Below are 16,852 nucleotides of genomic sequence, written 5' to 3'. Positions count from 1 at the left end.
TTATCACAGTTAATATTCACCTGAAGCATACTTCTTCCATTGTACGTGTGCAGTGATTCTACAATGAACTTGTTCCCAGCCGTTGTAAGTCCATTTGTAAACTACAGTCCATAGGCTCCTCAGCACTGGCATTTCCATCAGGTATCTCCGGTGCAAGAGCTGGCATTGCTGGGTCTCTGAGCACTGAGTTGAACCTTGAAGAACTGGTTCACTCCTCGCATGGATACCAATTCTTTAGTACAGGGAATAATTGCTTAAACCATGCACTAATGCTCTAATAGAAATAATTCTATCCCACCGCTCTGCCACCAATTGTCACGGATCCCTATGCTGTGGCGTCACTAATTTGTCACGTGCCCGCTCTCAGCACGTGACTTGGGGTTGTGCCTGCAAGGGTTAATCTATCTCCCCACTCTCAGTCCAGCATTCAACCTCTGTCCTATGCTGTAATGGGAGCATAAATCACACACCGACCCAGGCCACACACCCGCTCATACACGCTGCCACCACTCCCCAAATACCCGGGCGATGAGTCCCGGAAATATTAGTACGACTGTCTGCCAATCATAAGGCTCACACTCTTTAAGGCTATGGATTCTTTAGAGCATGCAACATTCAACTTGTTAAAGTTTTATGCTTTAATATAAAAAGGTTCAGTGCTTACAGTAAGAAAAGGTATAAAACTATGGAAATAAAGTGATATACAAATATGCAAAAGTGTTATAAAATAAAGGGATAACTTACAGAAATATCGAATTTTGCATTCTGATTCTCTGTCCCTGGGGGAGGGAGATATATGGAATGGATCACATCAGCTTCCAGGCTGCCCCCACATGTGAACATCTTTATGTACAGACCTAATTTATAGAGTCAACCTGGACCTTGAATTTCTAGACCAGCCCTCAAGTTAATATTATAATTGCTGGTTTGTGACTGGAATGTGAACACTCCACCAATGAATATATTATTTTACTCAAACTCTTTGTGTAACGTTTCTCATATATAGTGTCAGGCTGTAATTGGCATCTCTCTTTAAAAGAGCCAGGTGTGAAACGTTTCCCCTTCCTGGTTCTTAGCGAGGCCCCCTGGAGATATTTGAGACAGGAGAATGCCCTCTCAGGATAATAAATTCTGTGACCCCTGAGAGACCTGCAGTCTCAGGACAGATGTTAAAATGTTAAATTACTGCTAGTCAAATTAATACCTATACATATTTCACTACATTTAGTACATAGGGGTATACACAGTATATAGGGATTGGGCCTATCACTCATGGTAGGAGCCGTCCTGTGTATATAGGAGTATACATTGTATATAGGGATCGGGCCTACTGGGCAGCACGGTGGCTCAGTGGTTAGCACTGCAACCTTGCAGTGCTGGAGTCCTGGGTTCATGGGTTCAAATCCCACCAAGGACATCTGCTAAGAGTTTGTATGTTCTCTCCATGTTTGTGTGGGTTTCCACTGGGTTCTCCGGTTTCTTCCCACATTCCAAAGACATACTGATAGGGAATTTAGATTGTGAGCCCCAACGGGGACAGCGATGATGTCATCTGTAAAGCGCTGCGGAATGTTATAAAGATTATCATCACTCACGGTAGGAGCCGTCCTGTATATAGGGGGATACACGGTATATAGGGATCGGGCCCATCACTCACGGTAGGAGCCGTCCAGTATATATAGTATATAGGGGTATACACGGTATATAGGGATCGGGCCTATCACTCACGGTAGGAGCCGTCCGGTATATATAGTATATAGGGGTATACACGGTATATAGGGATCGGGCCTATCACTCACGGTAGGAGCCATCCTGTATATATAGTATATAAGGGGATCCACGGTATATAGGGATCGGGCCTATGGCCGGCGTCACACTAGCGTATTGCATCGGATGCGAGAGCATCGGATGCGATATGCTAATGACACTCGGCTCCTGCTCGCAGCAGAGCAGGAGCCGAGTGTCATGCGTCTGCTCCGATTCTCTCGCACAGGGAGGATCAGAGCACAGCTGCGGAGGAGGCAGAGAAATGAATTTCTCCCATCTCCTCCTTTGCTGGGGTCCGCTTTTAACGCACGTCACTCGGATGATATCAGAGTGGTGTGCGCTGTCTCACTCGCACCCATAGGCTTATATGGGTGCGAGGGAGCCCAGAGTTTTCCTCGGTCCGAGACAGTCGCAGCATGCTGCGATTGTCTCGGACCGAAGAAAACGGCCGACAAAGTCGGCTGCTGGGAGCTGCCCCATATGTTAACATTGGTCCGAGTGCAATGCGATTTTTTATCGCATTGCACTTGGCCGTTTAAAACGCAAGTGTGACGCCGGCCTATCACTCACAGTAGGAGCCGCCCTGCCTCTTGCACGAGTACGTGGCTCCAATCTGCACGATCAAATCTTCTTCCACATCCCCGTCGTCTCCATCTCCGGCCTCGTCATTGTCCTCCATGGCCTCCTCGGGGTTGTCCGCCTCCTCCCCAGCCAGGACGTCTTTCTTCTGCTGCTCGGAGACATCGGAGTGCGCTGTGGAGGCCATGGCTGCGGGAGCGGGAGGCCTGGACACTCACCTCGCACAGGAGCAGGGGGCCTGGACACAGAGGCTGGACCACGCCGGCTTCTACGCTGCTTAGTGTGCATGCGCCGCTCCCTTGCAGTTACCGCGTTTTCTGGCTTGAAGGACAATACAATGGCGGCCTCCAGCTCCGCACGTGGAGGCAGGTGCCGCCAGCAGAGGGCGCTGTGCCCCGGCGGGAGCGGAGGAGGCTGCAGCGGGACATTCTGCACACAGAGGTGCCTACATACAGGAGCCATCCTCACATCGCCGTCACTGCACATGGTGGAGTCCCGCTGTTTGTGGCTGCGGCCTAAACAAACAAGCTGTCCTGTAGTGTAAAGCACGGGGGAGCGAGGCCCGGCTGGCTGTGATTAATGTCTTCCTGGCCAAAGTCGCTCTCAGCAGGGCGCAGTCTGCACAGATAGGCACCAGTGACATTGGGGGTTGGCGGGTTATCGACCGCTCTGTGTAACGTGCTTGTTTGGGCCCGCAAGGCGTCCCAGCACCGGAGTAACGGGCACCGCGCGAGGCGTCCCAGGGCCGGAGTGATGGACACATACAAGTCACTGGTCATTCAACACTTTATTTCCATAAAAAATAAAACAGCAACAATGAACGAAGTGAACTAAACGTTGTCACTAAACTAAGACATCTCAGCATTTCTTGACAATAAGAAGCAGAACTAAACCATTGTGAGGCGGCCGCGGCATCAGTCGTGCACGAAGCGCAGAGGTTGGGCATTGAGGCCAGAGTCGTGCAGGAACGGGGACAGGTACGGGTACAGCTTCTCTGTGAATGTGGCTCTGAACGTGTAGATGGCAGTCATGTCGTCGGCGTTGTAGAAGGAGATCTGACCGCCCTCGTAATCTACGTACACTCCGATCCTCTTGGGCTTGGCGTTGAGGATCAGGGTCCTGGAGGGAGACTCCAGAGCCTTGTAGGCATTGCCGTTCCTCAGCCATATGGCCCAGTAGCCGTTCTTGGGGTTCAGCTTGATCTTCCCCTTGCGGTTGCTGGACTCGCTGGCCATGCCCACATCCCAGGCGGTCTTGTCTCCCACTTCCACCTCCCAGTAATGGCGGCCAGAATCGAAGCCCTGAGACCCCAGGACCAGGATGCACTGGCTGAAGCGTTTGGGGTTATCGGAGAGCGTGAGCTTGTTGTCTCCGTACTTCACGCTGGTCATGTTATCGGACAGCACGAGGTTGGGGTGCGCAGTGGACGGGTCCAGCAGCATCGGAGTCAGCTCTGAAATAAAGGGGGCGAGTTAATGGACTTTCTGATTCTTCTATTCCAGCTCACAATCTGGTATAAATATTATCAGCCATTTATTCCTCCACGAGAAATGAGCAGAGACCTCAGCCATCCACATGACGCTACACACACAAGTACATGGTCTGCACAGGACACGTAACTAATGAACACCAAGGGGGGAGTATGGAGGGAGGCAGCAATCTCGCACTGGAGCGTGTGACTGTGGCAGGGTGCAAGCTGCACGAGAGTAGGACCTGAGAAGTGACCTCCGGGGGAGAACCGCACGAGAGTAGGACCAGAGGACACGTGACCTCCGGGGGATAACCGCAGGAGAGTAGGACCTGAGGACACGTGACCTCTAGGGGAGAGCCACACGAGAGTAGGACCTGAGACGTGACCTCCGGGGGAGAGCCGCACGAGAGTAGGACCTGAGACCTCCATGGTGGTGGTGACCGGGGGAGTAGGACCTAAGGACACGTGACGTCCGAGGGAGAGCCGCACGAGAGTAGGACCTAAGCACACGTGACCTCCGGGGGAGAACCGCAGTAAAGTAGGACCTGAGACGTGATCTCCGGGGGGGGAGCCGCAGGAGAGCAGGACCCGGGACACGTGACCTCCGGGGGAGAGCCACACGAGAGTAGGACCTGAGGACACTGACCTCCGGGGGAGAACTGCAGGAGGACACGTGACCTCTGAGGGAGAGCAGGACCTAAGGACAAGTGACATCCAGAGGAGAGCCACACGAGAGTAGGACCTGAGGACACTGACCTCCGGGGGAGAACTGCAGGAGAGTACGACCTGAGGACACGTGACCTCTGAGGGAGAGCAGGACCTAAGAACACGTGACATCCAGAGGAGAGCCACACGAGAGTAGGACATGAGACAAGTGACCTCCGAGGGAATGGCTGGAGAGGGAGACAGCTCCAGTATGGGAAAGAAAATGAAAGCAGGAGCCGACGGCACCAGGAGCGCAGCCAGACAAGCAGAGTTCAGTAACCAGAGGGTAACGCAGTGTCCTAGGGATTAGGCAGGGAAATGTTATGATACATGCAGTAGTCAGGAACCAGAGAGAGGGACGCAGAAACCAGGGGCGCAGACAGGAGGGAAGTCAGAACTTAGCCGAAAGTCAGAACCAGAGAATCCTAAGTAGTACAGAATCACAATGCAGACAAACCGAGGGGACAAGCCAAATCATACACAGAACAAGGACACAGAGGAACAAGGGGTATACACTAGGGTCACCTACCCAGCCAAGAACGGAAGCATCACTGAGAGAACCCAGCACCAGAGCAGGTTAAAATAGCCCTTCCCCAAACCAAAAGGAGGCCAAGCAGAGTTAACCCCAACAAGCCCAAGTCAGGGAAGGAAATCCCATCCTGAGCCTCCACAGTAACCTTGCATACCACGTGACCTGACAATTTACCCCACCAGTCCTTATTGCGGGTCCTCACGGAGCTCTGTACTTACTCGGTACAATGAAGGACCTCATCTGCTTCCACACCGTATACTGGAGGGGTCCTCTGAACGTCCCCTGGCACAGATCCTTGGACAGCAGGCTGTTCCCAGAAGACATCACCTCCTTCTGCTGTGTCTGACACCTGCGGAGACAAGAACATGAATCTCACCATCGCGCAGCCGGCCCCACCGTACCATCACCAGTCTAAAGCTGCAGCAGAAACTTACTTCTCAATGAAACACTTGATGTCCTGTAAGAAAGAGGATAAAGAAAATTATTAATCTGAGGAAAGCAAAGGGGAGCCTGAACATAAAGCTCACCTGACAGCGGCACTTACCGTCAGGAAAGAGATGGAGTCGCTGTCGTTCACCCGCTCGTTGGCCATGGTGATGGTCTGCTTAATGTTGTCCTGGTTCTCCTGCATCTTCACCATGTTGGTCTCCATCTCCTTCAATAGGTTCTCGCCTTGGTCCTTTAATTGCTCCAGAATGTTCTCCTCTCGCTCCTTCAGGAAAGTGTGCAAGTTCTTGAACTCATCCAGGATATGTTGCCTGAACTCGGAAATATTAGTCTGCGGGAAAGAGCCAGAAAATGTATGAGATGAAGGGTGGTGGGATGGGAAGTCCCCGGATTACAGGAGTGTCTCACTCACCTTGTGCTGCTCCACCTTCTCCTGCTGCTCGTCAGTCAGCTGCTCCGTCACCTTCAGGGCTTCTTCTAATGGGGCTACGATGGCCGACAGCTCTGCCTGCGGGTGATGTAATGCTAGTGATTAGGTAAATGTACCATCTGCAGCCATCAGATCTGGGCAGGATCTCCTCCCCACTTACCCGGTACACCCCGACAGCGTCCAGGATGGGCAGGAAGTTGTGACTGGCGTGTTTGAGCGAGTCACGGCAGATGACGCAGCTCAGTGTGCCGTCGTCCTTGCAGTACAGCTTCAGCCGCTCATCGTGCTCAGGGCAGTTCTCGGCCAGTTTGGGCTTCGCAGGGGTCAGGCTGGAGGAGCTGGTCCCCACCGTCTTCTTCACCAGGTTGGCCAGGGCTCGGTTGGTGGTGTACCTCTTGTCAGTGATGACTTCCTTACAGTCCGGGCAGGTGAAGGATTCCTGCCCGTCCCAGGCCTTGTCAATGCAGTTCCTGCAGAAGTTATGGCCGCACTCCACCATGACGGGATCCTTAAAGAGCTCGCTGCACAGGAGGCAGGTCAGTTCTTCAGCAAAGTCGCCGGACGCCATCACCGAATTGTTTTCAGCGTTTTCCACTTTCACTTTCTAGAAGAAGATACAACACGTGAGGGGACAATTCATGAATGCGAGACGGGATAATGTGCTTCCTCCATAGAACAGTCTCTGCAATAACCTGCAGGACTGCCCACCCAGACGTGCGCTGCTCACACAGAGGACGGTAACACATAGTGACTCCATCTTAACCGGCCGCCCCTGCGAGACGACTGCAAAATAGAAAGACATGTTTATTGGGAGCAGAAAGTGTGCATTCAGGGGAAGCCGGGTACGAGGTGCTGGCCGGACGGGTGTCTGCTGGAATTGGCAGGAAATAAAAGACAAAGAAAAAATAGAAACACAAAATGGAACAGAAGTTATACACAGTATTATGAGGGTCAGACATCCACAGCAATATTCAGGACCCCCCAGATTAAGGATGGACATACACATTACATGGCGGAGGCCTAACACTTGATAGTCTCTCCCACACACGGGGCGCTCGCTCTTGTGTGCACTATAAGCTGCCGTCATCTAATACAGCAGCTGGCGGCTTATCCTCGGGAGAACAATGCGACTGGCAGTCTGAAGTAGACATCTCCCCTATCCGTGAGCCGGCGCCCCCATACACAGAGTGAGCCAACACCGGCGGGTTCAGCCATCTTTAGTCTATGTATTTGGGACCCTTAGTGACCTCAGCTCGGTCACATGTGGATGTTGCTGGAGATCAGAGATGCCCGAATTGTCCAGCAATCGCTCATCTCCACTTAGATACAAAATCAAAACAGAAAAATTCTTCAGTAGCAGGGTGTCACCTAAGGGGGCATCACGTGGGCCCCCACAGAAATCAGTGACAACCACAAGACACCGGCGGCTGACCCCAAAGAGAGTAGATCATTGCAGCCGATGGGAAAAGTCCAAGTCTCACCCCTCTATTAACTGTGTTCACCCCCCAGAATATGGCCTTTTTCGGACTCAGCTTTGATAATCGTGCCGCCTCTACCGGTGTGCACAATACAGTATATGAGTATTTCAGGAATGAGGAGTATGGAGACCCCCTGACGTGACCCCCTCAGACACCACCGCTCGACCATTGTACATGTCCAGAGCTGGTGCCGTGAGCGAAGGAGGCAGCACCGTTATCTTTAGCACCTAGGATATGAGGAAGATTCAATTTTGGGTGAAAATGACCATTATGGAATCAAAATAAACAATATCTAATGGAAGAAATCATCGGCCGACAATACAGGAGCTTCCTCAGATCTTAGGTGAAGCTGTGCAGCCGGCGGCACAATTAGGGCATCGCTGCCCCGACCCCACAAAGGTTATAAGTAAAGGTGAACGTCACACTATAGAACGTCGGCGCAGCATACCGCAGCGTCACCAACGCACCGACCATGGAGTCCCCGAATATATAGCGCAGCACACACAGGATGAAGGCAAACATGGAGGCATCCTCCTGCTCCGACGTGAGCAGAGCCAGACACGAGGACTTGTAATGAATGATTGTGCACAGATGAAGTCTGCGGGGTTCCGTCACAGAATTAAGAGTAGCCTTGTTTATATATATATAAAAAAAATATGATTATCTGACTGACGACCCCCCCCCCCCGTGAAACCAGTGGTTTTTCTTTTAATAATCGGTCAACATTTGCTTTAGGGCTTAGACCCTGCAGAATGGCGTCATTACCAGGACCGTTCTCTTACTATGTGGAATAAGTCGTGTACAAATGTAGCAGGGCTGGGATTGTCATTCGGTGCCGCTACAGTGGACTCATGTGTGATTTCACACCGGCTGCAGAACAGCCCGATACATCACAGCACAGAGCCAATACCATGACACACCAGCTCTGCTACATCTAAATTACCAGGCCGGCATTGCAGAAATGTGAGGTTTATCCGGCCGCCTCGGCACTGTCCGGGCTGGTTGGGACAGATGCACATGATCGAAAACCACAGCTTGGTTCTGGAGCTGCACCGTTGTCCGAGTGTGATACCGGACTTGGGACATGGGGACAATTGCATAGTGCTCCAAAAAGGAAAAACCCTCCAGACCGGAGGGATTTATCTCTCTATAGCGTACGGCTCGTTGCCTAAGTTAACAGCCACCCTGCACTTTCAGAATAGGCAGTTACCTAGTCAAGGAGCGTGTGCTGCACACTGGTTCTGTCCAGCATGCCCGCGCCACACCGGATCTGTCCGGCATCCACAACCCTGTGTTTCTCCAATGGCGCCGCTGCCGGCAGCCTGGGGGAGCGCACGGTTCAGGCCTGTGGCACAAACAGTCAATCATCGGAAGTGTAGAATGTAAGTCCGCTAGGGCAGGGTCCTCTGCCCTCTGCACCAGTCTGTTATTGTAAATTTGTTTATAACTCTGTTTGTGACCCCTTCTCATGTACAGCACCATGGAATTAATGGTGCTATATAAATAAAAAAGTGCACAGCCCCCTGGCAAAGCAGGATGCCGGAGAGCTGTGTGCTCCGGGAGAAAAAAAATGCTGGGATGCCCCCCTACCATACATGCAGATCAAATATAGGAGCGCCACAGACCTGGCTGCCGAAATCCACAGAGTGAGGGGGTAGGCAGATAGTGGCCATGTTGTGAAAAAAAGAAAAAAAAAAAAAAAACAAAACTAAAAAGTGCCCCAGAGTATGAATACGTCACAATAACATGATGGCTATAAAAGTTTCCTTCAGTCGGTATAACGGACTGGTTACGAGACCCATGAGGTCAGCGCCCGTCCTGTCGCGGCGGTACCGCAGCACAACCCATGTTATCGGGGGTGCAGGGGAGAAGTGCCAGGAAAAATCCTACTGCAGCCCCTTCACTATGATCGTGGGGGTCCTTGCAGATTGGCACAAAAATATTTATCTCCATATAAAATGTGTAAAATCCCACCCAGGCTTAATGACCCCAGAGCAGCCATCTACACGGACGAGTGCAGTCTGCGTCCATTTGGATGTGTGATCACAGCAGAGGATGTAACCAGTTTATTGGTGGCGACATGACGCAGAGGCGCGATTACAGAGCGTCCCATTGACGTGGCGAGCGCTGCGGTGGAGCAGGACGGACATTTGGGGCTCGCGTTACCTTCGCTTCGGGTTCCTCGTCCTCGTTCTTCCGCTTCTGGGGTGTCTTTCCGTTCTCTGCGATGTCCGGGCCGGTGCCGTTAGCCACTTCGGCCTCCTCCTTTACCGGCTTGGGAATCACCAACCGCGTTTTGTCAACCCATTCGTTTTGTCGTCGATTCACTGCGAAAGGGGAAAACCGAACTTACAACATAATTTCACAATATGACTGTGGGCGTCTGACCCAGCCTGAACTTACCGTGCGGAGCTGGTATCTGTCGCCATCACGGGCGGTTGTAGCAGGATAGCCCCTTGGAGGCTGCAACAACTGCAAATATTCGGACAACTGAACCATTGAGAACAAACTCATGGTACAAGGATCTTCTGGAAACGTCCAAGAAAAGAAGCAACTCGTCAAGGGCAAGACTGAGCACAAGAAGCAACGTGCTCGAAACCGAGACTTCAGAGCTGGATACTTTGATTAGAGGAGGGAAAAAAAAAAAAAGGCACCAGGAGCAAGCACCCCTCGCCTCAGTGCGTAGCCGGCCTGTGATTAGAAGGCTGGCGGAATTGAGGGGCTCGTAGCCTATCCTGCAGCCCACTGATGGGAAAGGCAGTGCAGGGCATCCACTCTATATGACTGGATACAGCAACCCGCAATGCCGAGAGAGGGAGGGGAAAAAAAAAAAAAAAAAAGTGGTTGATTGTGATAATTTTCCAAACTAAAGAACCAGTAATTAGCTCGGGTCGTGAAGAACAGAAGACACGGGAATGTCCATAATGTCAGAGGCAGAGATGAAGCCTCGGTTATCGGAATATACAACTTTCTGCCAGACATTCGGGTGTGAAGGATCGTGTTTAGTCATGGACGACCGCTTATTTGTGACTCCTCTTTCCTTGGAAGCGCTTGGCAATAAAGCTGCCAGAAGCGGGAGACATCAAGAGATAAGGGAAAGAGCGAGCCACACGGCATGACACAAGCGGGGCAAGTGTAGCCCCGGGCCCAGTGGACTCTTCAGAGGTTGCACTGGGCCTGGAGAGAAGGAGGAACCAGAGCGGCTCAAGAGGCCACTGAAGTTACTCGTGTTAAGGAAACCATCAACAAGCAGGACACTGATGAGCCTCTCCGGAGCGAGGCATCGCGCATCCAGGAATACGGCGCCTTACAAGGAACGGAGGCGTTACCTGAGTTCTCACCCCCCATCCTTTATTATACACGCCGAGGATTACTTACGACCAGCGTAATGCACGTAGAACTCCTCCCGGCCCGCCTGCTTGTTCATTCGGGTCTTCACGATTTCTGCGTCATCTGGTAGAAAATAAAAAAATGCAAAAGACTCAAGATTCTGCAGAATACAGGCTGCCACATTACAAAGCCACAACTTTTTAATTTTTCCATCAATATGGCCATGTGAGGATTATTTTTTGCAGGACGAGTTGTACTTTTGAACGACATCATTGGTTTTACCATGTCATGTACTGGAAAACTGGAAAAAAAATTACAAGTGTGGTGAAATTGAAAAAAAAGTGCAATCCCACACTTGTTTTTTGTTTGGCTATTTCGCTAGGTTCACTAAATGCTAAAACTGACCTGATATTATGATTCTCCAGGTCATTACGAGTTCATAGACACCAAACATGTCTAGGTTATTTTTTTAATCTAAGTGGTGAAAAGAAAATTACAAACTTTGCTTAAAAAAAAAATTAAAATATTGTGCAATTTTCCGAGACCCGTAGCGTCTCCATTTTTTGTGATCTGGGGCTGGGTGCTATTTTCTGCGTGCTGAGCTGACTTTTTAAAGGGAATCTTTGGCCTATAAGCCAAGGCCACCAGCATCAGGGGTTTATCTACGACATTACAGAATGCTGTAAATAAGCCCCCAATGGCGGTGGCCTTAGCTTATAGGCCAAAAATGGGGAGACAGATTCCCTTTAGGCTGTGTGCACACGTTGCGTTTTTTACGCATAAAAAACGCATACATTATGCATCCTATCATTTAGAATGCATTCCGCAATTTTTGTGCACATGATGCGGTTTTTCCGCGAAAAAAAAAAACCAAAAAAAAAAAACCAACGCATCGCGGTAAAAAACACAGCATGTTCATTAATTTTGCGGATTTCCCACTAGATCATTGCATTGGGAAATCTCCGGAAAAAAAGCGCAAAAAACCCGCAAGTGGATTTCTTGCAGAAAATGCCCGGTTTTGCTCAGGAAATTTCTGCAAGAAATCCTGAACGTGTGCACATAGCCTTAATGATACCGTTTTGGTGCAGATACGATCTTTTGATTGCCAGTTATTGCATTGTAATGCAATGTTGCGGCGACCAAAAAAAGTTAACTGGCGTTTTGACTTTTTTTATCGCTACGCCATTTAGCGATCAGGTTAATTCTTTTTTTATTGATAGATCGGGTGATTCTGAATGTGGAGATACCAAATATGAGGTTTGATTTTTTTCATTGTTTTATTTTGAATGGGGAAAAAGGGGGCGATTACATATATTTTTTTCATACTTTAAAAATTTTTTTTTTCACTTTTGCCAATGCTTCAATAGTCTCCATAGGAGGCTAGAAGCTGCCACAACTTGATCGGCTCTGCTACATAGAGGTGATGCTCAGTTCGCCTCCATGTAGCCGAATTGTTATGAGCGCCGACCACAGGGTGGTGCTCACAGCAATCCAGCATCAACCATAGAGGTCTCAAGGAGACACCTGGTTGTCATGCCGAAGCACTGATGCCATGACCCCTGATCATGTGGTGGGGTCACCGGTGCACGCGTTTCCAGATGGGAAGCGAGATTTAAATGCCGCTGTCAAGAGTTCCTCAGGGTTCAGTTCTAGGCCCTCTCCTCTTACTGTCGGGTTCCTCAGAGTTCAGTTCTAGGCCCCCTCTTACTGTCGGGTTCCTCGCGGTTCAGTTCTAGGCTCCCTCTTACTATTGGGGTCCTCAGGGTTCAGTTCTAGGCCCTCTCCTCTTACTGTCGGGTTCCTCAGAGTTCAGTTCTAGGCCCCCTCTTACTGTCGGGTTCCTCGCGGTTCAGTTCTAGGCTCCCTCTTACTATTGGGGTCCTCAGGGTTCAGTTCTAGGCCCTCTCCTCTTACTGTCGGGTTCCTCAGAGTTCAGTTCTAGGCCCCCTCTTACTGTCGGGTTCCTCGCGGTTCAGTTCTAGGCTCCCTCTTACTATTGGGGTCCTCAGGGTTCAGTTCTAGGCCCTCTCCTCTTACTGTCGGGTTCCTCAGGGTTCAGTTCTAGGCCCTCTCCTCTATCGGGTTCCTCAGGGTTCAGTTCTAGGCCCCCCTCTTATTGTTTAGTTCCTCAGAGTTCAGTTCTAGGCCCCCTCCTCTTACTGTCGGGTTCCTCAGGGTTCAGTTCTAGGCCCCCTCCTCTTACTATTGGGGTCCTCAGGGTTCCGTTCTAGGTCCCCTCCTCTTACAGTCAGGGTTCCTCAGAGCACAGTCTACAGTGCCCCTGCTGGACAAGCCATCAGTAGATTTGGCTTTCAGTACCATCTCTACTCAATGCCGATGATACTCATTTATACTCATCGTCTCCCACATACTACAAAATAAATACCAGTGATTCTCTGTCCGGCATCTCCATCATGACCTCCCTCTATCTGAAACTGAATCCCTCAAACTTATCTTGTATTTCCTCCCTATACCTGACTTTGCCATTTCCATGTGTGGTTCTACCAAAGCTCCCCAGCAGAACACTCGCTACCTTGGGGTTATTTCTGACTCAGATCTTCCCTTCACTATATATCAGATCACTCGCTCATGTCACATACACCTCAAAAACATCTCCAAAATCTGAGTTTTTCTCATCTGTGACTCTGCAACAACAGTGTCGCTCTTCTTCATTCTCACCTGGACTACTGCAACTCTCCGACTGGTCTCCTTCCTACTAAACTCACATCTCTACTATCTGTCCACAATGCGGCAATCCTGCCACTACACCGATGCTTCCACCTTGTGCCAGTCAATGCACTGGATACCCATCCACTACAAAGTCCTATATAATCTTGTCCTTCACCCACAAAGCTCCCCACAGTGCTATATTACCCTACATCTTTTACTTGTCTACAACCTACTCGTCCTCTCCAGTCAAGTACCATCCTACATCTGTTCCTCATCTGTCTACTACCATACCCCTCCTCTCCACAGTGCTGCACCGCCCTACATCTGCTCCTCTGTTCTATCACCCTACCCATCCTTTCCAGTGCTGCACCACTCTACATCTCATCTGTCTACTACCCTACCAGTCCTGTCAACAGTGCTGCACCACCCTACATCTGCTCCTCATCTATCCTACACTCTACCCGTCCTCTCCAGTGATGCATTGCCCTACATCTCATCATCTGTCTACCACCTACCTGTCCTCTCCACAGTGCTGCACCACTCTACATCTCATCTGTTTACTACACTACCCGTCCTCTCCACAGTACTGCACCATCCTACATCTCATCTGTCTACCACCCTACCAGTCCTCTCCACAGTACTGCACCATCCTACATCTCATCTGTCTACTACCCTACCAGTCCTCTCCACAGTACTGCACCATCCTATATTTCATCTGTCTACCACCCTACCTGTACTCTCCACAGCTCTGCACCTCCCTACATCTGCTCCTCATCTCTACCACCTACCCGTCCTCTCCACAGTGCTGCACCACCCTACATCTGCTCATTTCTACCACCTACCCATCCTCTCCACAGTGCTGCACCACCCTACATCTCATCTGTTTCCTACACTACCCGTCCTCTCCACAGTGCGGCAGGGGGTATACACGGTATATAGGGATCAAACCCAACGCTCACAGTAGGAACCGTCATGTATATATAGTATATAGGGGTATACAAAGTATATAGGGATCGGGCCTATCACTCACGGTAGGAGCCGTCCTGTATATATATAGGGGTATACGCGGTCTATAGGGATTGAGCCTATCACTCCGACAATCTATCCGACAAGCCTACAACCTGCAGTAACCACCGATCGACCAAACCGCTGCATGACCAGCTCTATCCTCACCCATCCCTTGTAGATTGTGAGCCTTCGCGGGCAGGGTCCTCTCTCCTACTGTACCAGTTATGACTTGTATTGTTCAAGATTATTGTACTTGTTTTTATTATGTATACCCCTCCTCACATGTAAAGCGCCATGGAATAAATGGCGCTATAACAATAAATAATAATAATAATATCACTCACGGTAGGAGCCGTCCTGTGTATATAGGGGTATACACGGTATATAGGGATCAGGTCTATCACTCACGGTAGGAGCAGTCCTGTATATATAGTATATAGGGGTATACATGGTATATAGGGATCGGGCCTATCACTCACGGTAGGAGCAGTCCTGTGTATATAGGGGTATACACGGTATATAGGGATCAGGTCTATCACTCACGGTAGGAGCAGTCCTGTATATATAGTATATAGGGGTATACATGGTATATAGGGATCGGGCCTATCACTCACGGTAGGAGCCGTCCTGTATAGCGCGCGCGCGGATATAGATAGATATAGATAAGAGGAAAAAAAAAAAAAACACCAAAAGAAAACAAAGGGTGCAAAACATTCTTCCAGATATATACCAAACCTCACGTTGTTATCCAAAAAAATGAAGGCAGAACTCCAATAGAAAAAAACCTCTCAAAAGGAAGGTCCACATCCTGGACTGAAACGTCGCACATGGGCCAATAAACCACTTATTATTTTCTATTGGAGCGCTGTATGTATGTATGTATGTATGTATACATACACACATATACATACACACACGGTATATAGGGATCGGGCCTATCACTCATGGTAGGAGCCATCCTGTATATATAGTATATAGAGGGATACAGGGATCGGGCCAATCACTCACGGTAGGAGCCGTCCTGTATATATAGTATATAGGGGGATACATGGTATATAGGGATCGGGCCTATCACTCACGGTAGGAGCAGTCCTGTATATATAGTATATAGGGGGATACACGGTATATAGGTATCGGGCCTATCACTCACGGTAGGAGCCGTCCTGTATATATAGTATATAGGGGGATACACGGTATATAGGGATCGGGCCTATCACTCACGGTAGGAGCCGTCCTGTATATATAGTATATAGGGGTATACACGGTATATAGGGATCGGGCCTATCACTGACGGTAGGAGCCGTCCTGTATATATAGTATATAGGGGTATACACGGTATATAGGGATCGGGCCTATCACTCATGGTAGGAGCCATCCTGTATATATATAGTATATAGAGGGATACAGGGATCGGGCCTATCACTCATGGTAGGAGCCATCATGTGTGCGTGTATAGATAGGTAGGGAGGGGGGAAAAAAAAAAAAAAAAAAGCAGCACCAAAAGAAAACAAAGGGTGCAAAAAATTCTTCCAGATATATACCAAACCTCATGCTGTTATCCAAAAAAATGAATGCAGCACTCCAATAGAAAAAAATAAAAAAGGTTTATTGGCCCATGTGCAACGTTTCAGTCCAGGATGTGGACCTTTCTCAAAAGAAACGTCGCACATGGGCCGATAAACCACTTTATTTTTTTTCTATTGGAGTGCTCTCTCACATTATATATATATATACACACGGTATATAGGGATCGGGCTTATCACTCACGGTAGGAGCCATGCGGTATATATAGAATATAGGGGGATACACAGTATATAGGGATCAGGCCTATCACTCACGGTAGGAGCCGTCCTGTATATATAGTATATAGGGGGATACACGGTATATAGGGGTCGGGCCTAATACTCACGGTAGGAGCCGTCCTGTGTATATAGTATATAGGGGGATACACGGTATATAGGGATCGGGCCTATCACTCACAGTAGGAGCCGTCCTGTGTATATAGTATATAGGGGAATACACGGTATATAGGGATCGGGCCTATCACTCATGGTAGGAGCCATCCTGTATATATAGTATATAGGGGGATACACGGTATATAGGGATCGGGCCTATCACTCACGGTAGGAGCCGTCCTGTATATAGTATATAGGGGGATACACGGTATATAGGGATCGGGCCTATCACTCATGGTAGGAGCCATCCTGTATATATAGTATATAGGGGGATACAGGGATCAGGCCTATCACTCACGGTAGGAGCCATCGTGTGTGCGTGTATAGATAGGGAGGGGGGGGAAAAAAAAGCAGCACCAAAAGAAAACAAGGGTGCAAAAAAATCCTTCCAGATATATACCAAACCTCATGCTGTTATCCAAATAAATGAATGCAGCACTCCAATAGAAAAAAATAAAAGCGGTTTATTGGCCCATGTGC

At 49.4% G+C, this 16,852-nt stretch overlaps 1 protein-coding gene across 1 annotated transcript in view; it reads right to left on the bottom strand.

Moving 5' to 3' along the window:
* Window positions 1-3,118: 3,118 nt before the first annotated feature.
* LOC143785167 (nuclear factor 7, brain-like) overlaps window positions 3,119-16,852 on the bottom strand; it is a 14,388-nt gene continuing 654 nt past the window's right edge. Inside the window, exons 2-9 of the mRNA XM_077273862.1 lie at window positions 10,788-10,862; window positions 9,576-9,736; window positions 6,092-6,535; window positions 5,914-6,009; window positions 5,599-5,832; window positions 5,489-5,511; window positions 5,273-5,403; window positions 3,119-3,799 (exon numbers count right to left, since the gene is read on the bottom strand). Coding sequence (XP_077129977.1) covers window positions 3,261-3,799; window positions 5,273-5,403; window positions 5,489-5,511; window positions 5,599-5,832; window positions 5,914-6,009; window positions 6,092-6,535; window positions 9,576-9,736; window positions 10,788-10,862 — 1,703 coding nt within the window. The 3' untranslated portion in view covers window positions 3,119-3,260. The remainder of the gene's footprint in view (window positions 3,800-5,272; window positions 5,404-5,488; window positions 5,512-5,598; window positions 5,833-5,913; window positions 6,010-6,091; window positions 6,536-9,575; window positions 9,737-10,787; window positions 10,863-16,852) is intronic.

Source organism: Ranitomeya variabilis, chromosome 7, assembly GCF_051348905.1.
Source record: "Ranitomeya variabilis isolate aRanVar5 chromosome 7, aRanVar5.hap1, whole genome shotgun sequence".
NCBI lineage: Eukaryota > Metazoa > Chordata > Amphibia > Anura > Dendrobatidae > Ranitomeya > Ranitomeya variabilis.
This window is presented reverse-complemented; position numbering and strand designations above follow the sequence as displayed.